The sequence below is a fragment of the Corvus moneduloides genome, chromosome 1, assembly GCF_009650955.1.
Source record: "Corvus moneduloides isolate bCorMon1 chromosome 1, bCorMon1.pri, whole genome shotgun sequence".
Lineage (NCBI taxonomy): Eukaryota > Metazoa > Chordata > Aves > Passeriformes > Corvidae > Corvus > Corvus moneduloides.
Window position 1 is genome coordinate 119,166,931 of NC_045476.1, and position 25,976 is coordinate 119,192,906.

Here is a 25,976-nt window from a genome sequence, read left to right on the forward strand (position 1 = left end):
CAGCTATGTCGATTTGATTGAAGTAGCAGAATTTGTAAGCTTCCCCAAGCTATTTCTCACATGCACTGTCTGCAAAACTAATCTGTCTTGCAGGCTAACTTGCTCACTTTACAATCAGAGTAGTATTTTTGCTCTGACTTAAGCGAATTTGATCTTCAATATTTCATAAGTAAGTTCAGGTTTTACCTTCTGCTTTGAAAAGAACCATTAATAGATACGGAATCTTTGTAAACATTTTTATACCCTCCACAGTTGATGGCAATCAAAGCTTTTTCCCTGTTAGCTCTAAGTGTTGCATCTTGTGTTTGCTCTTATCTGTACCCAGGCTGTTTATCATGGCACTGTCTGCTGTAGTTTACTTCCGTCCATTTTTGTTCTTTTTCCACTTCCTCATGTTTGTTCATTTTTCCTCTGACTTTCTTCAAAATACAAAAACTTACTCTGCAGTCGTTTATCTAGGATCAGCTGATTCATGCTGCTAGAAATCCACATTCTTCTGGCTTGTTGCCCCAAGATTGCAAGGGTTATACTCTATTATATCAATATATTATTTCTTTTCCCACTTTTGAGAGTTACATGTCAGGATAGTACTACCAGCTAGATGAAAGCTTTTATGGAGAGGTAGACCTCCTCCAAATTTTATTGCTCATTTAATCCTTTTCTTACTTTGGTTTTTTTTTCCCCCAGTACTACCTATCACAGCACTAGAATATCAGCATTCATATATCCTTGAGTAGCTGTTTGGGTTTTTTTACTGGATGACTGAGTGCCCTTACTTTACCAGTTGAATCATGTCCTTAGCACTTTCATTGAAATCTGCTTGCTGCTGTGCTCATAATTTTGTGCTGTTTTGCAAACTTTGGGTGTCTTTTTCTCTAAGGGAAAAGACAGATCAGCTGTTTATTTTGCAATCTGAGATTGTCTTAAATATGCTGATCTTGAGCCTTCTTCTTTAGAAAGCTTTTTTCTTTACTGCAGTCTCTTCTTCAACATAGTAGCATTTCCGATATTGAAAAAAACGGTTAATATTCAGTACGTGTTCTGCTGGCCCTAATCTAATTTATCTTATTTTCCTTATAGTTCTTTATCTTCAGTTTGTTACTAGAATGTGTGTATTTGTGTAACGTCTGTGTGACAGTTTCATTCACCTTTATCCTGTCCTTCATTCCTTTGCTGATTTTCAATCCATAAAGATAACCATCAGGCAATATCTTTTCATGATGTAAGCCAGCTAGAGAAAATAGACCATTGATTCAGTTTTCAGTAATGGAGTGGATTTGTTTTCCCTTCGCATTTTCTTGACATAACTTTGGCTCCCTAACACAAGGAATTTTAGAGGAAGTTACTCATCTAAACCCAGGTAAACTAAACTTTACACACCTAAACTTACAACCTACACTTAGACTGTATGGGGAACTTATAGTCTATGCAGAAGAAAGACACATCTTCTAAAATGCATTCAATGTAGGAAATGTGAATTTGCTGCTCTGAATTGCTCTCTAGAGGATCCTTCCTCAGTGTATTGGTGACATAGGGAGATTTTGTTCATGTTAAGTGTCTAGTAGTAGGCAATAATAATAATTAAGTGTATTTTTTGGGATGCCAATTCCACACTGGGTTGGTTTGGGGGGGGGGGTTGTGTTTACAGCTCTCATTGTAATACATCTGTTCAGTATTTTTAAAATGCATGACCACAGATTTTGGTTTTTTATGTGTTCTGTACTTTCATATGAACAGGCCTTTGTGATTTCTGTATCCTTTGGCTATGCACTGACAAGCAATTTTGCTTCCATAGCTTCTGAGTATCTTTTATGCTTGCTTGTTTCCATTTTATTCTTTATTTTCTGATTAAAATGATAACAGAGATCTGTTTTGTCGATTAGAAGATCCTTAAGACCATGAAATTTCTTTTAAGGCTTCCCACCAAGCTTTTGTGTATTTTCTACGGTTATGGAATTGCTGAGGCATAAAGTCTGCTTGGAAAATCTTACTAAACATGCTGAACGCCTGTACTCCCACTGGCCTTAGGAGGAAATGAGGATGTCAGAGCACATACATTTTTTTAAATAACCTCTTTTTTTTTCCTGGCTTTGGTTTTGTTTTGGGGTTTTTTGTGGATTTTTTAAATTCTGCTGAAGTAATAAAACTTTATTTAAACTAGTATTTCCAGAATCAAAGGTAAGAAAATTTTCAGAAGAATACATAGTATATATGGTTCCTTTGCACTTCATGCCTGAGAATGAATGCATAGATTATAAATATGTGTCTTTCACCTCCTTAAGAATGTTAAACTTCTGTCATATGGCTGGCTGTGTTGCCCCTAAAAGCAGGTGAAGGAGGGAAAAAGGGATTTCCTTTTCAACTGTTACTGCTAGAAGAATATACAGGTGCTCATTTCTTCTGCAATGGATGCTTTTCTAGTGTTGCAGTTTTGTGCTGGTATTTAAAAAAAAAAAAAGTGAAAAACCAAACCAAACCAAAACCCCAACGGGAATGTAAACTGAGCATGAATAGTGGTGAATCTGTGTAGCTTGCTTTTTTGTTTCATTCAGGTGCCAAATAGTTAAATAATGAATAATAGATTACTTATTTTAAAAATATTCATGGTTTTTAACACTTGTAAGAAAATCTCAGTAGTTAGGTTTGCAAAATACATAAAACTGTATATAAATTAGTTAGCCACCACTTAAGCAAGCCACTATTTTAAACTAGAAAATATGTATTTTTTGTAAATAAAAAATGTGGGTGAGAAAGGCTAGCCTATTCCCTTATCCTTAATGTGATGGAAATGCCTATTTTAATTTCTGTTTTTCTTTAGGCTGGGAATGTCAAGAGCAGAATCAATGAAGCTCACTGCAGTGCAGAACAATGATGAAGATGAAAGCAATTCTTTGTGCAGATCTTCTGGCACACCTGGTCCTTCTAAGCAAGCAACTTTTAAGGATCAAGAGGAGAAAGGTGCTAAAATTCCACCTGTACCAGAGAGAGATTATAGTCCATCTCATTGTAGTATGGAACAGGTTCCTGTCAAGGATCTAACGGCAGATTCTGAGGATATACTGATACCTGAGGAATCAGTCATTCAGGAGGAAATTGCTGAAGAGGTTGAGACAAGTATTTGTGAATGCCAAGAGGAGAACCATAAGCCAGAACGTGAGTTTTCTGAGGAGTCTGTAAGTTCAGCTGGCACAAATGAGGAAACAGAGGCAGTACAGCTTGCAGACAGCACTGAGTCTTGTGTCATGATGAATGATGTAACTGATACTGTATCTCACATTGAAATTAAAGTGGAGTTGAAGTCAGAATGCCCTCAGGAGGAGATGTCAGTTGTGATAGATCAGCTGGAGGATTGCATATCACCAGCAAGATCAGCTTCATCCACAAACTCTGTCAGCAGTACAGTTGAGAAGGATTCTGAGTCTGCAAAAGAGCTAATTGTGCCAGAAATGCAAAGTGCTGCTCTGGAAGGCTCCTTGTTCACTGGTGGAGGCATTGCAGTGGATATGGAGCTTCATAGCGACCCTGAGGAACAGTTGTCTGAGAATGCTTGTATTTCTGAAACTTCCTTTTCTTCTGGAAGCCCAGAAGTTTGTATTGCCTCTCCTGGAGGAGACACTCAGTCGACTTCAGAGGAACCCTGTACTCCAGCATCCCTTGAAACAGCTTGCTCATCTGAAGTGTCCAGTTCTGAAAACATTGAAGGTGATATTCAGCAAAAGGCCAATGATGAAAACTTGCACACACCCTTAATGTCGGAAATCTCTCCGATGTCCACCTCACCTGTAACCTCAGAAGCATCTCTGTTGTCAAATTTACCTTTAACATCAGAGGCATCACCAGCTTCTAATTTACCTTTAACATCAGAAACATCTCCAATGTCTGATTTGCCTTTAGCATCAGAAACATCTTCAGCATCTTCTGTTCTTCTAACTTCTGAAACATTTGTGACAAGTAGTTTGCCTCTTCCATCAGAGATATCTCCAGTTTCTAATTCCCCAAGCAGTGAAAGACTTACTCTGCAACAAAGGAAATCACCACGTTTGTTGGAAGACTCCCTTCCCACTCTGAAAGAAGAAAGCCCTGTCATTCCTAAGGTGGTTCAAGAAGAGAATCTTATTCAGCCAAAACAACTTCAGAGTGCCCCTGAAAATATGAAAGTTGGTCCATTAACAATTATACCTGATACTTCAGTATTGGAAGAGTCCCAAAGCAAAAACCTCAGTCATCAGCTATGTAAGTCACATTCTGAAATTGAGAAATCCTGCATTGCATCCATCCCAGAACACACTCCTCCAGAGGTGATCAAAAATAAAAATCACAGTGCTCAGCAAAGAGGTGACAAGAAAGGTGCACTCTTGCCCTCAGAGGTATCTGTCTTATCAGAAGGATCACTTGGCAAAAATATCGAGTTGCTTCCATCAAAGGCACATGATAAACTATATACCTCATCGCTAGAGAAAGCTACATTCTCTGAAGTGTGCAGAAGTAAATCTCACAAGCTAACAGGCAGCACCCAAAGTCGTCTAGAGAGTTCACATTCTTCCAAGTCTTTAGAACCCACAAAATCACCGGAAGCAAGAAATGAAAGTAGAGACCCAGAGATCCCAAAGAGGAAAACAGCAGAACAGCATGGGTTTGGAATCTGTAAAGAGAAGAGAGCTAGAATAGATGATGATCAGCCTAACCGTAGTGTTTCATCAATGAGTCCATCTGATAAGGAACAGCCACCCAGAGAGGAACCCCGAGTTCCACCCCTTAAGGTAAAGTAGTGAATAAACAGGATGGCTTGGAAACAAAAGGTTTATTATCTCCCTCTATGAACTGCATACAGGCACAGTTCATGCTGTATTTTTTGTGGATGTGTAAGGGCTGTTAGTACTGATGGTTTTGTTTTACTATTACATTTCCACCATGCCAAATTACTTCTGATACAAATATATCTACTGTTGTTCAGTAGGGGTCTTTGCTAAAAAATTGATTTTGTGTGTGGGAAAGCTTTCCAGGATCCAGGGCTTAATCTAATTCAAGATCTTCCCCATCAGTCACACACAGTACTTGTTTTTCTAATTGCCCATCTGTATTTTGTGCTTGTTCTCCTGTGGATGTGTTCTCCAGAAAGCATGAATAATAAATGTTATCATAACCAATACTTAGAAAAACAACCAGTGCCTTAATCCAGCAAGAGAACCAAGAGTCAGAATACTTGAAGATCCCTTTGCAAGCCCCAGGCTTGGGATAGGCTGAAATGAAAGGTTTCCCAGTAGAATTAACTGGAAACAGAGATCTATCAGGAGGAAGTATCTTACTGATAAATTAATAGATACCTCTGTTAATGGCAAAGAAAAACAAAAAAAAACCCACACCACCTAAGCAAACACTTTCATGTGTATTATTCTGCTCTGTACGAAAGTATATTTCAGTTGAAAAGGGTTTTTTCCATAACAGAGAGTTCTATAGATTTAGTTATATATAGGCTCAGTGTTTTGACCCTTTTAATTTTGTACTTGATGACATCAGCCAAGTTTAAGATCCAATTTGCTGAATTTAAGCCATTGACTTCGCAATACTAGTTCCTGATTATTCAGAAATGCCCTTTTCTGCATTTATTTTTAACTGCTGCAGTCACTGAACATTGTTAATATGGCCAGGAGGGCAAATAGACTAACTGCTTTAATCACTAGTGCAGAAGCATATTGCAGTAATTTATTTTTAAGAGCAGTGATGCAATTGGAAGTTAGCCCTGCTCTGAGTTTAGTGATATTCTTTCATATTTGGAAGGTGTCTATCTAGCCTAATAAATTCTAATAACTCTCTGAGCATAAAGGAAAATAGATCACTAGGGAATAAAAAAAGGTCGTTACTATAATAATAATAAAAATAATGAAGCACTTAAAGCTCTAGGAGGTCTGGTAATGCAAAGTGGAAACTGAAAAGAGTTGCTGCTGAAACAGAAAGCAAAATGTTTTGAAGAATCGTGGGCAGTCAATTCTGGTACGCTTTTTGTGTAACAAATATTTGGCTCTTGTATCATCTCACCAACCAACCCCATATCTTTTGTAATTAAAAGAGGAGAAATAACCCCAGTTCTTCTAAGTCATTCTGCTATATGGCTGACATTTCCCATCATGTCTTATGATTGCATTTTCTACCAATACTACCTAGTTTTCTTCTCAGTTCCTTTCAGAAGATAAGTCTTAGCATTAACCACAAAGTCCTATTACTATGAACAGCCAGTAGACATATGTTCATTTTAAGAAATTGAAATTTTTTTTGCCAGCCTTGGGGTATTCTGAGAGAGTTTATGAGTTACAAAGTAGTTCCAAGACTCTTAATCCTGAAAAACGATATGCCTAATTGGAAACATCCTAATAATTCCAGTGATTTTACAGGTTATTATTTTGCTTAAAGTGCTAGGTATTTAAATTTTTAATATTTGTGGGTTTATTATTTATAGGCTGGAGGATTTCATTTCTGAAGTGCAGTAATGTAGAAGTTATCCAGGGATGTAGTAAAGCAAGTCTCTTAAAAATGCAAGTGAGGAAAGGAAAGGCATATCCTTTAGTGACTCACTTCTTTTACACCTCTTAAATCCTCAGTGTTGGAACTTGGAAAACAGGCTCAGTGGAGATACCACTATGTCCTATCTAAAGGCAAGATTTGTTATCTGGTATATAAGCAAAACACAGGCTGTTCCTGATGTCTTAATCACTGGAGACCAAGGAGAAAGGCACTACATGATGGTTACTTTTTCACACGTTTGCAGGGAGGGGTTGCTTGCAGGTTCTTATCCAGTATCACTGCATCAGGCTCGCTGATCATCTCAGGTAGATGAACTGAATATGAAACAGGTCTGACAAATTGTATCTGATAAGCATCATGTTGTCATCTAGTTCAATCTTTCCTCCTGTCAGAAGGATCAGTGTGAGTAGGCTAATACAGGTGTCAGTTATTCACGCTGGAGGATGATAAAATATTGAAGCGTAAATATTGAAGTGTTAGCAGTTTTCTGTCCACCTGTACTGAACAGTAATTCCCTTCATTACCTTTCTCTGACCCTTAAAGAGACAGCTTGTTATTTTAGTGAGTTGATGATCTCATTAAAATTTACTGGGTTTTTTCTTTATCTTCCTTTAGATTCAGCTTTCAAAAATTGGACCACCTTTTATCATCAAGAGCCAACCTGTTTCAAAACCAGAACCTCGAGTTTCCCCAAGTACATCAGTCAGCAGTGGGAGAAACACTGGGGCTAGAACTCTGGCAGATATCAAAGCAAGAGCTCAGCAAGCAAGAGCCCAAAGAGAAGCTGCAGCTGCAGCAGCCGTGGCAGCAGCTGCGAGCATAGTCTCTGGAGCAATGGGGACCCCATGCGAAGGTGGAAAGACAAGAACGCTGGCACACATCAAGGAGCAAACAAAGGCCAAGCTATTTGCAAAGCATCAAGCCAGAGCTCATTTACTCCAGACTAATAAAGAATCAAAGTCACAGTTCAGCTCAAAGGAAAGTAGTACCTCATCTCTGGAGATACCAACGACTACTGACACAAAGATTGAAGGTTCTACTGGTGTCATTATAGTTAATCCTAACTGCAGGTCCCCTAGCAACAAGTCTTCTCATCACCGTGAGACCACCACTTTATTGCAGCAGTCCCTTAACACAGCAACATTACCAGAAACTGCTACTGAGATATCTGTGCACAGTTCTGATGAAAATATACCTGTGCCACAATTGTGTGAGAAAATCATTTCATCTACCTCTACTGAAAGTAACAGTGTGCCAGTGCTTTATAATAAAAGTTCAGTCTCTGTGTGTGTTTGCAGCACTGCTATGTCTGGAGCAATTAAAGAACTTTCTTTTGCAAGTTCTGTTGATAAATCCTCTGTGTTAATGTCTGTTGACAGCGCAAACACAGCAATTTCAGCCTGTAATATAAATATGCTGAAAACCATCCAAGGGGCTGATACTCCCTGCGTAACTGTTGGACCAAAATGTATTGATAACAGTAATGTACCAGTCTCCATAGACAACACAGTCTTATCAAATGCCATTGATGACAAAAGGTTGCCACTACCCAGTAGCAATGTGAATAATGCAGTCTCCAGTCATTATGCCACTGTGCCAGCTTCATCTATTGCAAGTAACTTGCCAAATCATGTCTCTGGTAGTTCTGTATTGATTCCCCCAGTGGGGACTACCAACAGATTTCCTTCTGATAAGATAGCCATAACCGGGTGTAGCGAGCAGAGCGCTGTCTCCATCCACGCGACCGCCAGGTCAGCTTTAAGTTGCAGTGAGGCGCTTGCAGCAGCAGATTCTGTTGCAAGGCCACCCATTTCAATGTTTACTGGTAACATGGTGACAATAAGCTCTTATGATAACGCTACTAAATTGAATGCTGATCTCTTAGAAAAAAGCTCTGGAACACGAAACCGGATGGATCTCTCTGGTAAATCTCAGCCACTGAGCTTCACGCAAACTGCCATGAATAGGTCTATACCTTGTAAAGTCATTGTTGACCACACCACGAACCAGAATTCCAGTCTGTCACTTTCTTCCTCTATTGAAAACACAGAGAACAGCATTGACCTGCAGAGCAGACCTGTAAGGACAGAAGCTGCCTTACAAAGTATAGCCTGTCCTCAGGTGTCTGTCATAAGCAGGCCTGAAGTGGTCACTAATGAAAACCTTGAGCACAGTTCCAGCTTTATCACCATTACAGCAAAACAAGACAGCAAAAGCTTGCAGGCAGGGTGTTCAAGTCTTCGAGAAGTGCCTCTTGCTCCTCAAGATAAGTTAATTGAGGTGGTTACTACCAGCCAAGGCTTTGCTGAGCAACTAAGAGGCCCTTCAGCACTGAAAAATGAAGCCAATGCGGCCTGTGCCAATCAGTACAACACTAACAATAGAATTTGTTGGCGTGATGACGAGGCAATGAACACAGACCAGCTAGTGGTCAGCCATCTTACCCCTGGTAAGCATAAGGAATACGCAGAGCAAGGCTGCTTGAAAAATGTCAAAAGCGAACCTTCCAGTTACACACAAATGCCAGAACTGCAATCCAGGAGTCTTTTGACAAGCATTGCTGTTCCTGTTAAATCGGAAACTAATGAGTCTGACAAGTGCTTCAGGATGGACACCGAGGATTTTACAGGACCTGAAATGCCTGTCCAGACTGCAGAAATAGCCACGAGTGTGCAGCCACCACAGACCTCCAAGACATCCATCGCGGACTCCATGGAAGACTCCCTGTCCCTGGCAACAGAAACCCTAAAGAGAGTTACGAGTGCTGGGGGCTCTAGCTGTCGCTTGTCGTCAGTGGAGGCCAACAATCCTTTAGTGACACAGTTACTGCAAGGCAATCTGCCTTTAGAAAAAGTGCTGCCGCAGCCCAGATCAGGAGCCAAACTAGAAATTAACAGGCTTCCTTTGCCTTTGCAAACTACCTCAGTATGTAAAACAGCAGTGGCCGAGAGAAATATTGTTGAACATGCTTCCAACTCTCCTAATCCAGATGGTAAAGGATTTACAGCAGGCAGCATAGCCCCGCTACAAATCAGAAAGCGTGAAAACCATCCGAAAAAGAGGATGGCCAGGACTATAGGGGAACATGCTCAAATTAAATGTGAGCCTGGGAAGGTGTCAATGGACACAGATGTTAAAGTGGCTCCTTGTGTAATTAGTTCCAGCATGAATCAGCTAGGGCACGGACAGCCGTTTAAGCAGGAGTGGCTTAACAAACACGCCATTCAGAGCCGGATCGCTCACAGTCCAGAGATCAAGCAGCAGAAGAGACCATTGCCTTCATGCAGTTTCCAGCAGAGCTTATTTCACATTGATAAAAATGGCAGCTTTCACGCAGAAGCCAGTACCTCACATAGACAGCATTTTTACCAAATGTCCATGGCTGCAAGAGGCCCCATTCCTACGGCAGCTTTGTTGCAGACTACTTCAAAAGGCCCACCTGGCTGCAACGCATTTGCTTTTAGCAGACACCTGGAACAGAAGGGTTTGGGAGATGTGAATATTTCTACAGCAGCTCACCAGCTGAGGCTAGGAAGTGTGTTTTCCCCTAATATTCAAATTAAGGAAGGTGATGACATTGCCAGTGCCTCTCAAACTCTGCAGAGTAAAACATTAGTGCATCCCCCTGCTCCCCCTCCACCCCTGCCACCTCCTCCCCCTCCTCACCCAAATGCAGAAGTCCCCTCTGATCAAAAACAACCGACAGTTACTATGGAAACCACTAAAAGACTTAGTTGGCCTCAGCCAGCAAGCATCTGTAGCAATATAAAATCTGAACCTATTTCTTTTGAGGAAGGTTTAAGCAGCAGCTGCGAACTGGGCATGAAACAAGCTTCCTATGATCAGAACGAAGTGAAAGAACAGTTAAAAGCGTTTGCATTAAAAAATGCAGATTTCTCTTCCTATTTACTTTCTGAGCCACAGAAGCCTTTTACCCAACTTGCTGCTCAGAAAATACAGACGCAGCACCCACAGCAGCAGCAGCAGCAGCAGCTCTGTGGAAATTATCCAACAATACACTTTGGTAGCACAAGTTTCAAAAGGGCAGCATCTGCAATTGAGAAATCGATTGGGATTTTAGGAAGTGGTTCAAACACTGCCACAGGCCTGTCTAACCAGAATGCACAGATCCCGGTTCAGAAATTTGCTGACAGCAGCAATGCCGATGAACTGGAATTGAAATGCTCTTGCAGGCTGAAAGCCATGATTGTGTGCAAAGGCTGCGGAGCCTTCTGTCATGATGACTGCATAGGGCCTTCCAAACTGTGTGTAGCTTGTCTGGTGGTGCGGTAGGAGCTGAAGCAAAGATGCAGTATCCCTTATCAACGTGGGAGAGCAGACAAAGGAACAGTGAAATTGGAACAGTTTAGGCCACTAATGGTTTGCAATTAGTGGATTGATTTTTTTTTTTTTTTAACTGTTTGGCTTTTTTTTCTTCTACGTGGTGCTTTCAGAACTTAGTTATTCCTGCCTGAGTGCCATTTTCTGGGAAGAAGAGGAAACCTGTAGAAGTAGTTTAAAACAAAGATAGCCTTGTTACTGAAGCATCTATGAGCTCTCTTGCTGTGCTAAAAAAGAAAAAAAAAGAAAAATGCATTAATGCATGTCATTGTAGCTTCTATTTATTTGCACGAAGTGCAGCACATTTTTTCTCCACTTTTTGATAGCTGATACGAGCTGCAAGTTAAAGATCAGTGGAAGAATAGCACTGTAAGAAGTGGAGTAACTATGCAGAATGAATAACACACTGAATAGCAACTGGTGTGAGTGGGGTAGTGGCGAGGTGGGGGTGCCGACCATTGTAGCTTCGAAGTCAGTTTGCAGTTTTTCTGCAGAAAAGATTTTCTCTTCAATTGACTTTCACTATCTAGGTCTGAAATACAGTCACTTCACCTAACAAAAGAAATCTGAAAGAGGAATTTAGATTGTTAGAGAGGTTTCCTTATGTGCCTGCCAGGGACTGTGGAACTCAAATCTTACTCATCATCTCTTCTTTGTTGATTCCTTAAGAAAGGTTTGTACATGTGATGAATTAGCGGGACCAACACTGGAAACACATTGGCTTCAGTAGAGTCTGGAGAAAGTAACTTCTCTGCTGGAGATTATAGATCTCTTTTTTTCTTCCTATTTCTCACTCAAATGGTCTTTATTTGTATTTGTCTCTCTAACGTGTCCACTAGGTTTGTCAGTCCCAAATATATATAAAAATAAGGTCAGACTTAGGTCATCGGTTCTCGAGGTTGTAGCCTTTCTGTGGCCTAAAAATGATGTGTTCTTCTGATGAATGAATGAGAAAAGATTTTAATTGCATATTGGTTGAATGTTGGATTATAATTTCTTTTTCCTCTTATGTAACTTACTCTATTTAAGTAACATCTCAGAGTTTTGCCATTTAAAGTAATTCTTAGAAGTACATACAGCACTGACTTTTTTTTTTCTTAAAGGAAGTCAGACCCCTTTTAGGAATTTGGAAGCAAAATGTATTTTTAAAAGGGATACTGCATCTTTAAAGTAACCTTCAGTATTTATCCAGTACTGTGTTTACATTCAGGACTATAGCTGCATTCCAGATGTGCTAGCCACCATAACAGCAGAAAAGAAAAACGGAGATGTTGGAGTCCTATTCACCTAAAAGGAAAATATTATAAAGGAATAAAGCACATGCAGTTGCCGGGGAGATGAAAACACCTTGGGTTATTTTTTACTCCCACTTCAAGAACACAAAATGTGGAGTTCAAGTCATCCATCTGCCAGTATGTGGTTGGGTCTGCCCAAATGTCAGAGTCAAGAGAAATGGGTTTTTTTACCATCACAGTAGAACCTCACTAATCCAAAGACCTTACAGCCTGCCCAAGAAAACTGATTTTCCTTGCACAGTTTTAAGAGAGCAGTGTAGTAAGAATGCGTGAGATGTAAGAGAGCTTGGTTTCATCGTGCAGTGAACTGTTGCATTCTGAAGTACTAATGTGAATGATAGAGCTATGTTTAGGAAGTGGAAAGTATGCTGTATTTTAGAGTATACTTTTTTTTATCTGATCTTTTTTGTGTACTTTTCTTCAGCTGTAACCGGTCTCCCTGACTCGGGGGCATATTAGTGAGGTTCTGCTGAATGAAGGAATCACATCTATTTTCTTGCGGGACCATGTTCACGAACATGATAAATGCCATTTATTGTCTTAAAAGTGAGCTGGAATATCTACAACATACATTCCTGTCATAGGAAGCTCTATGGTGCACCTTGATGTTCTCTTTTATTGTAATTAGCAACATATCAATATTATTTTTGACACTGTGTGGTACAAAGGCCATTTGTAATAACGAACAAATTTGTTGCTGATACAATAATCCTTTTTTTTTTCTGTACAAAAGTGCTCCTTAATATGACGTGAACTAAGGAATGGCTTCTCAGCACTTTCAGGTCTTCTGGTAGGAAATAAGCCACACAAGCAAAAAACTAAAAGTAACCAAGTGAAAATTAGCATCCACTGCTATGCCAGCTGCTGACGAAACAGCGCCTGGGCAATACTAATGAGTAAGTGTGAGTGTAGTCAGTCAGTGCGTATCAGATTCATATTTGAGGAGCCTTTGTATTGGAATTGTATTGCATTGTATTTATACTTTGTAGAGCTAGGATACTTCTATTTAAAAAAAAGAAAAAGAGAGCAACCAGTCTTAGACTTCTATTTACCTATGTTTATATAAGCCTGCTGGGAATCCTTATTTCTAGCTCAGGTTTTCCTGTCCACAGCACATAAGTCAATATTTGTTTGTATTTGCATCTTGAAATAGGTCTTGTATTGACTGACATAATACAGAAATAAATTCTGGCCACAACATAGTTTTACTTTGTTCAAAGGGTAAGAGTGTGACTAATGTGGTAGGTCACTCATTTGTGTCATGTCATCATTTTTGTATCAGGATTGCAACTTGCATGTGTGAGATCACGATAAAATGTATTTAAAATGGCATTAGACTGGATGGTGCTATGTTACATTACACAACTGACCAAACTCTTCCATAGTGCAGTTCCACTCCTTTCAGTTTTGAGTCATTGGAGTTGCACCAGGAATAAATTTTGAGCATTAGTTAGACACAGTGGTGAAGTTTTGTTACAGATTAGGTTTAGGGTATGAAAATACTCAAAAGCAACCGCAGTGATGTGAGAGCCTGATTGAATCCTAGTGTGACTGAAAACCTTACTTGGATTTTGGTATCACACAAATGCTTAGGGGAGAGCGACTCTAGGCCCTTGGTAAAAACCCAGTCACATTTAGAAGTTAATTTTGAATGATTCCTTTTTTTGTTGTTGTTTGATTGTTCCGGTTTCAGGCTCAATGTCATTGTGTTTTCTAATGACCATGCAGTTTGCACCGTGGGGTGTTAATAGTTTATGCACTGAAAAGTGGTGAAAGAATTACTTAAGAACACACTGCTGTGTTTGTGTGTACGTACGTATGTGTCCCAGTGTCCAGCATGTATAATTTACCTTTTTTTATTTTTTTTTGAATCTCCAAAATTGTCCCCCTACTCCTACCCCTGGAGCAGCACTTTTGGGTGAGAGGGAGAAACGCTTTTTTCTTTCCTCCCTCTATTGTTTTAATTGCGTACCTGTGAGATATGCAGATAATGTTAGGGCATTTGCAGTGAGTGTGTTTGTGTGTTTCTGTTCTGAAATAATTTTCCAAGCAGAAACTCCCTTTGAAATAATGTTAAAAAAAATAATTAAGAAATGGTGAACTGGATGCTCCCTGTTTGCATTTTATTTATCTGCTGAGATCTAGTACATGAAATAGCATTTAAAAGACAAAAATAAAGGTTGAGCCATAAAGTGAAAGGTATATTCTCTGTACTATAGACTTTCTTCTTGAGGGTGGTGCATGTTGTCAGGGTAAGCTACAGAACGTGCAGATGGTTTTTCAGGGCCCTGCAATTCCTTGCACAGTTTTTAAGCTGGTGCATATGGTGCTTTATAATGCAATTTCTGAAGTAAAATTACCTTATGCTGCACCCCCTTCCCCTTATGAACACACGCACAATTTCAGAATCATTATTGTAGCCTCTGGTTTAGCAGTTTCTCCAAGGTGTGGTGAAGTACCAGGATAAACACTCAAGCTGAGAAGTGTCACCAAAAGGGATCATTTTAGCTGACACACGTGAAGGGCCCTGCTCTGAACACTGAATGACTTCTGCAGTCTCCTGGCAGCGGCGCAGCAGCTCATCTTCCGTAGCTCTGCGAACACTGGGGGGGAAGCAACGAAATATTCAGTGGCTTTATCATGGACCTGTGTAGCTAAATGTTTCTGAATCTATGAAATCCTGTTGTCTTTGGTCATCATGCTTTGTCACTGTAAAACCAATGGAAAGAAAAGAAAGCATTTTTTAGTCTAATTTAAGGAGCTGCTTCTTTTATAGCACATAATATTTCGCTTTGTACTATATTTGATAGTTAAAGAATAATTTAGTCCGTAGAATAACTTTGTTGTATTTGTACTGTTCATGAATGTTACAAGAAAAGTGCTTTACTTTGTTGCCATAATTCTCTTGTACTGCTGTAAAATATTTTTTCTGCTTTATGGAAACTTAACTCGATTCACATTTTCAGTACAGGGTTTTTTGTGTGTATGTATTTTTTTTTGTCAGTATTCTGAATGTTTACATCTGTTCAACATTAGCCATTCTATGCCTTTATAGGGCAGTATTACTCCTGCAGTATAACAGCAATGTGAAATCCACTCGTACCTAACATGCATGAGAAATACAGATTTATTGGGGAGATCCCTATCGTGCATAGATATTTTTTCTATCCACATTCAGTGAAGTAAATACCCTCCTTCAGTCCTCTACCAAAGAAAATGTTACTCCCACAGGACAAGCTCGGAAAGTGGTTCTCTGAATCTTCAGAAGGGGGTGTAGTTGGTTTCAGCAAGATTGCTACAGTTTAATGCTGTTATGCTTTGCTTTGTTACCCCACCAGATGTGACTGGGTGAAACAAGCATTTTAGCAATTTTTTGTGTTTCAAGACAGTGTTTTGTTTAGAATTCAGGGATCATGCTTTCTTTAATGGTGCTGTTTGTTTTATTATTTTTTTTAAGAAAACAACCTTTTGTTGCCTACAGAAATGACCATTCACAAAACCATAAATTAAATAAAATAATTTGTCTTCATAACTTTTCTCCCTTTCCTTTCCCCCTTCCCTGTCCCTTGAAAATAACAACTTGGGCTTCAATATTAAAATAGTCTCGAAAAGAAAATAAAGAGATAAAATAATATTTCTCATTTGTTTATTTATTTTGTGTTCAGTGCCTTAGTCAGGAGATCCTGCTTGTGCATGTCCATTGTATGTTCAAGTTGATGAACTAGAAATGTGAGAGAAAAATCAAAAGCTTACAAAAACCCTTTGTAAAGGATTTTTCAGTTATGATGATGTAAGGCACAGTTTGAATGACTTCTGATGTAATCTGAGTATTAGTCATCTTATACTAGTAAAATAAAACTAGGTGTTGTATATTAAGTTGTTTAAGTAGAATAGTTTGTGGATGAAAATGATTATATTTCTTTGGGTAGTTTATGCTGGGTGTATTTTAGTGCTTTGCCTCCATCTGCAATCCTGTCCAGAACATCCTTAACAGCAGCAACCATCCCAGCATGGACTTCCCTGATTTCCCATTCCCAAAGCAGAAGAAATTAAATGTCCATGGTGCATGAAAGGCATCCAGTCCAAGTTACATTCCTCAGAGCAGTTATTTCTTCAAGTCTGGAAGGCCTTCCTGAAATGGAAATTCAATAGCCATTATATTAAAATGCAGAAAAACCCCCACCATTTTCATCATGTTAATCTAAAAAAGAGAGCCTTGAGTACTGATGGTGAGGGTGCAAATGTTACAGGGTGGGCAACAAACAGCTTTTTCACAAGCTTGCTTGGAAATATCAGAACTAAGCACCATCTTTTGTCTAGCCTCCTGTCATTATTATTATTTCAGATGTGATACCATCTGAGGGTCTTGTTAGCAGCAGATGACAGCCCTGTCTGCCAGAATCTGTCCAAATGCAGAAAGAAGGCTGTATCAACCTCTGTAGTTTTATCATTCAGGGACTTTTTTTTCATATCCAATACCCACCTGGCAAAGCCCCTCAGTATCTACTGTCATGCGGATTTTTTAACTTAGTTTGTTTTGGTTAGAATTTTCTTTTCATGGGCCTGTGCCAGAGCAGGGACCAGCTCTGCTTCTGACAGTACCAGCTTTTCAAAAACAATTTTATTTTTCATCTAAACAATGTAATGTAAATCATTTTGTTAAATCTGTGCTAGCTAAATATTCACTTTTGTCCTTTCCCTTAATTTTAAGCCTGTAAAATAATTTTGTGCATTTTTTTAATTCCATCTTAAAAAAATAAGTATTCCGTTTTTCTGAGGGGTTTGCTAAGGACTTTGCAAGTGTTGCTAAGTGAAGTCTTATGATGGCTTTTATGTTGGTGTGCTGTCTCTGCCTGGGCGAGCGCAGCCTCACCCTGGCAGCTCAGCCAGCAGATGGCATCAGGAGAAAACAGGCTGCTGTGCTCTCCAAGCATTCCACTCCCCCGGCAAGAGCGCACGGCGTGGAGAAAGCCTGCCACGCATACACAGGGTTTCTGGGTTCGTCTTCCTTTCGTGCAGAGCTTTAGTTGTAGGGAAAGCAGGCCTTCCTTCCCCCTCCCCAGTCCTGGAACTTGGCTTTCGGTAGAAATGATGCCCTGAAGCTCACATCATCCTTTCCTGCGCTTGGCACTGTCTGAGTCGTGCAGTCTGGAATTGAAGTACTGATACACTGGAAAAAATTCTTCCCCAGGCCAGAGCCAGAGCTTTTTTTTACCGTCCCTGCAGTTTCCTTTGTCACTCGTGGATGAAGAGCAGCAACAACAAAGCTCTTTGTATGGAGGTGCTCCACAGAATATAATATGAAGGTATTACCACAGCTTGGTGGGCAGAGGTTGGGGCTGTTATGGAGCCTGGCCTTGGCTGGGTGACAGGACTTGCAGTGGAAGGACCATCAATGTGCAATCATAGAATGGTTTGGGTTGGAAGGAATCTTAAAGACATCTAGTTCCAACTCCCCTGCCATGGGCAGGAACACCTTCCACTAGACCAGGTGGCTCAAAGCCCCGTCCAGCCTGACTTTGAACACTTTCAGGGACAGGGCATCCACAGCTTCTCTGGGCAACCATGTTCCAGTATCCCACCACCCTCACAGTAGAGAATTTCCTGTTAATATCTAATCTAAACCTACCTAAATCTAATCTAAACCTATTCAGTTCAAATACCTTGGAGCACCACCACCTTGGAGACAGCTTTCCATGCTAAGGAAAGTACACAGTCACGTGTTACCTGCTGGTAACTGCTTGTGGAGGCAGAGTACATTATTTGTACAGCTGGATTTTTATACAAACTGAGCTAGACATAGAAATAAATATCTCAATAATTCATTGAGATTATTCAGGCACCTGGACATTGGCACTCTGCAAATACATAGGAGGCACTGATAAGAGAAGCTTGTATCTCAGTTAAGTGTCAGGCACTTGCTTTTCAGTATTGAAGGTTCGTGCTTAGAGCTTGGGAGATGCCTCTTCATTCACCATCAGTGGTGAAATCAACAGTTGTTTCACATAGTCATGGGGGCAAAATACCTGGATTGTACTTTTTGGAAGCTGATGACACTGGATAAATGTGAGTTTCTGTGTACAGTTCACCTTTCTGTTCTGTGTCTTTTGTCCTGATCTTGTAGAGTTTAGTTCATCCATCATTTTTATCTCCATGTTTTCCAACAAAAACTGAGAGTTTTCTTCCAGTACTCTGGCATCCTCATGCATCTGCCAGCAGGGCAGAGAATGGTTTCATATCCCACATAGAAAAAGACAGAATTTGGAAATAAGCTGAATATACTGGATAGTTGGCTTCTGTTAATAAGAAATCATTGCTATATTGAGAAAATAAATTACTATTTATATCAATATAAAGGGGGAGATGTGAGGGTTTTTTTAAATGTTGGTCCTTGCTCTAGGCTTATTTGCTTCTGATTCCCAACTGCTCAGATCCATTCAGCAAATCACTTTTTCATTCTCCTTGATTGTGAATTCTCAGCCCAACATCTGTCGTGCAGAATCTTTGCTACTGCTGTGTGCATTTCTGGCATTTAAAGGAGGAAATCTGGACAATGGTGGAGAGGCTTGTATGCAGTGCGTCAATCTTCACTCGTTTACTCCTGCATTGTGCAGAATAAGATGGAGTCTTGGGGGAAGATAATAGAATTAGCTGTGAAAATGCAGGAATACACGTTCCTTGACTTCCTTTAGGTTACTGAGTGGAAAAGTCTGCGCCTCTGGTTTTTTTAATGAAAGTGAGCAGGAGCTGACCTGCAGGAGTAAGAATAGACCATAGTCTAAAGTTCCATCCAGAAGCGAGGATTTACCGTTCAGCGAGTCCAAAATGTCCTCAGAATATTAGGAAAACCAAACCAACAAAGATAAAATCATAGAATTGTTAAGGTTGGAAAAAAAATCTCTAGGATCATCCAGTCCAAATCAGCGTCAGCCAAGTCTGTCACAGGAAAGAAGCATGGATAAGGACATAGCATGAGACTAGAGAAGCTTAGTTACATTTTTGAAACAAGTGATCCTGCCAACTGTTTTAATTTTTCAGTGTCTGTAGAATTGCAAACATTAAGAATCTTTTGTAACTCTAAATTCAGAGAGAAATTGAAATATTTAAGGAAAAACAGGTCCATAATTAGTTGATAGGATAAAATTGCCAAAATTCATGGCTAGTTTCTTAAAAACTATGTTTGAAGGTATTTTTCTGGTTATAAAATTTAAGTTACTGTATGATCAACATTTTTCAAATTAAGGGTCTTAGTTTTGATTTCCTAAAATAGGAATTTCAGAACATTCGTTTCCTGGTTATAAAATTACTTGCTTGCTCTGCCATACAAGTCTAATTATGTTCTTCATTGTGTAGGACAGCTCAAAAAGTAATCTAGAAATACATTCAGTGTCACCTATTTCGGATAAGTACATCATGTGGCCTAGAATGAATTAATCTAAATTGGAGGGGAAATCTGCATTTGTCTTTTCAGTTCCTTCAAAATCAAGTGAAAGGCCAGTGAAAACAGCCATGGGATTCCAGGGAATTTGAAGAGTGTTACTGGATTTGGGGAATGTACCTTCTCCATTCTGCATCTTCTAAATTTTTGGAGAAATAATGTCAAGACCTTTATGAAGTGTGTAGGTGACAGCAAAGAGGAATTATATGTACAGTGGTGCCAGTGGTACTCGAATACTTAATAAAAAAGGATTTAGAGAAACTTGGGCAGAAAATGAAATAACTCTTGGGAGGAATAAAAGGAAATATGTGTGAGGTGTCAGTCACAAGGTGTTCTTCTCTCTGGCATCTGATGATTGTGAGAGGGTTACAAAAATAAAGAGATTAAGGACTACTGGAGCAGAGCAAAGCTTTAGGAAAGTGGGCTATGAAGTACATTTAAATCAGGATTAAATATTACAGAATTTCTTCTGCTGCAAAAAAAGGATGATTTTATTCACATAATTTAGAACCTAAACAATAGGATTGCCGGAAATCTGAAGGCTGACTTGTCTCTGGTGCCCCTCAGTAGTCTTACACTGCTGAGGGTGGTGCTGGTGGTGGTGGTCTGCTGGGAAGGTCTGCTTCACCCAACCTGCAGGGCCTTCACTCATGGAGACAGTTTGTTTCAGTGCTTCACTGTTCTTACAATTAGAGGGCTTATCCTGATGTTTAACCCAAATCTTCCTTGCTGCCGTTTAAGCCCATTCAGTCTTTTCTGCTCTTCACAGGCAGGGAAAATAACTTCTTCCTATACTCTTTCCAGCAGTCTGTTAGATAGCTAGGCTGTTAATTTTTCCCTTTTGCTTTTCCATTGTTTTATCGAAATAGTCCTGATAATCAGCCTGTCTTCATAGATCATATTTTCTGCACTCTTAGAATTTTCAGTGATCTTCTATGGACTCCCTCCCTTCAATTCAGATTCTTTCTGCTTTCAGATCCCAAGAATGACCGTGTTATCTCAATTTGAGGCCGAGCAGACGGGTGGGACTGGTCTGCACACCCTAGAGGCTGAAATTGTACCCTGTGTCCCAGATCACTGTTTGATTTGTCCATGACCTGTTTGACTTGGATTCAGTTTGGGCCCAGCAACCCCCTGCATCCTTTTTGATAAAGCTACTTTTAACTGTTTCTTTCCCATACTGTATTTGAAGAATTATTTCTTAAGTATAGAATATTTTGTTTATCAGTACTTAGTGATATCATAAGCTTTTAAACCGTAACTTGAACTTCTCCGAATCATTTTAAAATCTGGTCCTATATCTCAAGAAGCTGACAGTATTTCCCAGGTAGGTATCATCTGGAAATTCAGAAAAAGAGGGCCATGCTATTGTAGGATAATTCCTATTGATGGGCCCTCAGTAAGTCATCAAGCCCAGTCTTCTGCTCAGAACTTGGGGTCCCATCACTCAACTCATCAACTAAAATGCTGGAAGGAACTGGAGTCGAGCCAGAATTGACTCTGCTGCAGTTGCTGCTGTGACTGTGTAACTAGTTTTCCACCCATTTTTGACTGACTGGTTAACAGTCTTGCTTAGACCTTATTTTTCCAGTTTACTTATGAAAAGGCCATAGAAATAATGCTAAAAGCTTTACTGAAATTGAGATGTGAGATCTACTGCTCTTCAGTCCATGGGGCTTGTTACTCTGTCAGGGAGGGAGGTTAGACTGGGTTGCCTCAGCATCTTCTTGACAAATTCATATTGACCATAGCTGGTTTATTTTTTTTGTCTGAGGGGTGCTTATAAACCATTGAGTTGTGCTAACACTCTTCTAGAGAATGCAATGAAGCTGATGATACTAACTACCTGTCTCTGCTTCTTTTTTTTTGAAATCTAGGTGGCTATTATGTTCATTCTTCCCCAGTTTTCCTTGCATCACCTGATTTCACAAGTTCTGGAAGATAACTCCTGATGGCCCTGTGACTGAATCAGTCACCCCTTCAAGTGCTACCCAGTGACAATCCTGAAGCTCACATCAGTATAAAACATACAGCTCATAGGTGTTCTCTCTAACTTACTTGAGACTGAGATGTACCCTTTTGTCTCTGTTGCCAGTTGTGTTAATTATCTGATTATAATCAATATTTTTAGGAATGGTTTTCCCTCGTAGCTGACCAGCTGGCACCTTGCTGTTCCCCTGAACTGCTGATGTCCATCATCATGTGCCCTTTTTTGTTGTTTTTAATGTCCTTTCCTGGTCACACAATTTTTTGTTTGGCGTTTCTTATTTCACCGTTACAGGCTCGTACTATAGGTTATCACTTTTTGTGTGCTACCTTTCCTCAAGGAAAGAAGTTCTCCAGAAGAGGAAACATTGTTAAAAGTTGTCCTCTGGCAATACTTACCACTTCTCTGCAGTAAAAATTGACTTGCTTCTTCAAAACCTTGTTTGAACTGAAAAAGAAACACAAAAAACCTGCGTGACAATCAAAGCCCATCAAGTAATTTTCAGCTAAATATTAAAATACCTCCTGACCATTATTGAAAATTTCTAAAATTTAAAGGTAACATGGATTTCAAGGTCTTCAAGATCAATAATATACAATACACAAGAGAGGAACTATGATGTTCAGATCATAAAGACAAACTGAAGAAAACAATACTTTGACACAGCATATGTTTTTATCAAGCTAAAGCTAGTCCTGAAACAAAAAGAGGGGTCCATACTGAATATCAGAAAATGAATTGTAATACTAACTACAGAAAAATGATAAAGAAATAGTGAGCATAATGTCTGTTTTGTCTAAACATGAAGAGCCTAATGGATTAAATCCCTTTTATGTACTGCACAAAAATAATTTCAAAGGACTAATTCACCTATCATAAACACTAAATTAAAATTAGCTGCACTTTCTCACTTTCCTACACATTTTGCAGAATTTAGTATTTTTTGACTGGTTCTCTGTGGCTATACAGCTGGTATTTATGTGCACCAGTGTTAGGAAGTATAAATGGGTACCAGTTTACTATTACAGGATTTTAAATCAACTTAATGTTCATTTTACCTGTGAATAGATCTCTGTCACTTGTCAAGAAGAAAGAATCTATTTCATCTAGTGTTAATTTATGGTTAGGGGTATGGTAAAAACTCTGGTTCAAAGCATGCACACAGAAAATAAAACCACTGGCATTATTTATGTTTTGATTCTTTTTTTCCTTAAAATAGAGTGAGATTTGTTTGGAACTGGAATGCATATGCAGAAGCATCCCAAAGTTTTAACATCCAACCAACCAAAGTGCTGCAAAACCCCCACTGCAGCTGCCACTATCAGTCCTCTGCAGTGATGCCCCCCCGTCACTTCGCCAGGAAGGAGCTGTTGTGGAAAATAAATAAATTGTCTATCATTCAACCAAGCAGGAGAGGTCTCAGCTTTGGCAGACGCAGAAGTGAGAAAGAAATAAACGCTAATCAGATATTTAGAAAAGTAAACATTCCTTGTTCATGCCTCAAAAATAATCTGTCTGCTTCTTGATGCAAAATGTTATTAAAGAATATGGGGCTCATACACACAGAATTTCTACTATCGAAGATCGATGGCATAGAGAAGTAGGTTTATTATTGCTTAAATGATAGGGTTTTATTAAAAAGTACTTGGTATTACACAATCATCTTTCCTTATGTTTCAAAATCGTTACTCTTTAGTTGTCTCTTCTACTTGCACTCTAAAACTTATTAATGTACTTTATACCCATCCGCCTACCAAGAGCTGCATGAATTCACCATGTTCGCTCTGAAGCAACGGGGAATGAAGCTGAGTTATGTAGCACAAGCACATAAAGTGTCCCAAAGCACGTGGGTGGGGTAATCATGATTGCTTCTTAATAATGCGTGCATTAGTGTGCATTGTGCATGTAAGTTACGTTGTAGTTACAGAGTATATCTGCCAAAGACTTCTTCTGCTGAAAATTATCACCTTTGTAAGCAGGAGGACCTTGCCCTGCAGTCAGTGTGGACAGCAGGCCATACTGAGCAAGCCTCTAATGTCTGGGAATGTTTGTACCTGTGTCTGGAAATGTTTGTGAGCTCCAAGGCCAACTGGCAGAACGCAGGAGCACTGGGAGTTTCCTGGAATGGTGCTTCTTGGCACAGGCCAGAACCTCAGCAGAAGTTGTTCCTACAGTGTATTAGTAGGCATGACTGTGTTTAATTGCTGACAAAAGTCCTGGATGCTTCTTAATTTACAGTTACAGAAGAAGCCAAGATGTCCATCAAGGTGTACAGGGTTTATTTCCTGTATGTGAGTTGCTTAAGTCATGTGTGAAGGCACAGGCATAGAAGGATTCTGAGATGTATCACTTTTACAGGCCCGCCTCAGTCATCAGGGAATGTGGGCATATCAGAATTGCTTCATGTGCACTATGGGCACGTTTTAGCCTGAAAATTTCAGGTAGTAATATGGTAACCCTAAGAGTGGGGCTGAGTCTGTGCAAAGAATTGTTTTAACTTTTGATCTGACTCTTCCTTTTACCATTTGCCAGTGTGCTTTGCTGAAAAGCTGTTAAGTGTAAGACTAACGTGGTTGCAGATTTTACTCATGATCTCCTTATTTTGGTGTTTTTCAGTTTTTTCTCATTCAGCAGCTTAACATGCTTATGTTCGCAAGAGGAAAATACAGATGTAGCTCACTTATACTGTTGGGCTCAGCATTACACATCTATCACCTCAACTTTATTTCAGTATAATCTGGTTCTTTTCTTCTCTCTAAACATGCTGTGTTAGTCAACTGTCCTTCTGAAAGCCAGAATTTACTTCACAGAAAGCAAAAAGAAAAACTAAGAGCTCTAATAGAGGAAATAATTCCTTTCTCCAGTATTTACGAGACATTTTGGAATTTTCATTGTTTTTTGCAGTCTCAGTATTGTATTTTTCCTCAGGCAAGAACATTCACAATGTCAACACTGACTTTTTTATGATCTCTCCTCTGCCTCAGAAATGTAACCTTTCTCCAGCTCCTCTTCTAATCCTCTGATTATATCTCTTCCATACCTACTTTCCTTCTCATTTTACTGCTCTGACTTGGCAGTGGTGCTGTGTCTCCTGCGTCTGTTGTTTTGCTCTAATTTTTTTTAGTTCCTTGGAGCTTACTTGTTCAACACTTGCTGCCTACATTGAGATGAGTCCTCATTTCCCAGGGATGCTTATCTACAAAGGATAGTGGAGACACAGTTGGATGTATTTAAGATGGAGTGTGATTCTTTTATGCATCCACAAGTCCAAAGATCTGCTTGGGAGAATCCCATGGGATACAGCTTTGGAGAAAACAAGGGTCCAGGAGAACTGGCTGATTTTCAAGGATGACTTATCTGAGCTCAAGAATGGCCCATCTCTACAAATACGTAATCAAGTGAAGCCAGCAGCAGGAGGCCTGCATGAATGAATGAGGAACTCCTCTCTGTGGGAATAAGGGTGTTATCTTTTCTTTCTAATTCTTCTTTCTAACACAAGAACTCTCCTTTTCTCTTACTTTTATTTTGGACTTTTCACCCTAATATGGTCTCTGAACGTAACTCCTCAGGATATGGCAGTGTGTAAAAATCACATATGAGCTGTTGCTGCAGTTCTGTGTCTCAGAGCTGTCGTGGAAAAATGCATAGATAAATGGGGGGATATTTCCTTCCAACATTAGAACTTTATTGCAATAAAGAAAATAGTGTTATTCTTGTAATTATTAGTTATTATTTATAAATATTAATATTACTAGTTATTATTTATTATTGTCTTCTCCTATTTTTCACTATTTAGCTTTTGAATATCCTTCTTCTGTTTGCTTCTCAATCACAAACTAGGAGAAAAAAACCTGCAAAAACTGTTTATGCAGTCTCACAAATCCCAGCATAATTATTCTTAGTCTTGGTTTATGTGAGCTGTATGAAGGGATGGTCCCAACCAATTTCTGCTGAAAGAACATTCAGTGAGGAAACAAAAAGGAAGGTTCCATTGGTGACCATCCTGTTCATACCACCTCTGGCTATCCTCGGGACTCTGTTATTCAGGTTATATGAAGCAATGGAGTTCCTGTCGTGGGTATTAACTGATCTATCAATCTTGGTGACCAGGATTTACAACTAAATTACTGGTTCCCAAAACACCTGATGAAGACATTTGGTCAGCAGAATTCCAAGATGTGCTTGGTACGATGAAGAGGTAACTAAGGGTAGAGCCCAGATGACATTTCCAGTAAAAATCATCCTTTTCAACACATTGTATACTATATTCAAGAGAAGTAAGCCTGAATAATGTTTGTTAAAAAAAAAAAAAAAAAGAAGTGTTTGTATAGGATTTCAAGTGTCTGCAATAATTGTCCTGGGTTGCAGTGTATTCTATTACCATCCTGTAGTGGTT

The 25,976-nt window shown here is 39.4% G+C and overlaps 1 protein-coding gene across 5 annotated transcripts in view; it reads left to right on the forward strand.

Moving 5' to 3' along the window:
- Positions 1–15,789, forward strand: part of ASXL3 (ASXL transcriptional regulator 3) — a 127,713-nt gene extending 111,924 nt beyond the window's left edge. For all 5 annotated transcript variants that reach the window (XM_032124428.1, XM_032124421.1, XM_032124443.1 and 2 more), the window contains 2 exons: positions 2,819–4,760; positions 7,135–15,789. In XM_032124428.1, the coding sequence (XP_031980319.1) occupies positions 2,819–4,760; positions 7,135–10,812 (5,620 nt within the window). In that variant the 3' untranslated portion in view covers positions 10,813–15,789. The remainder of the gene's footprint in view (positions 1–2,818; positions 4,761–7,134) is intronic.
- Positions 15,790–25,976: the final 10,187 nt, after the last annotated feature.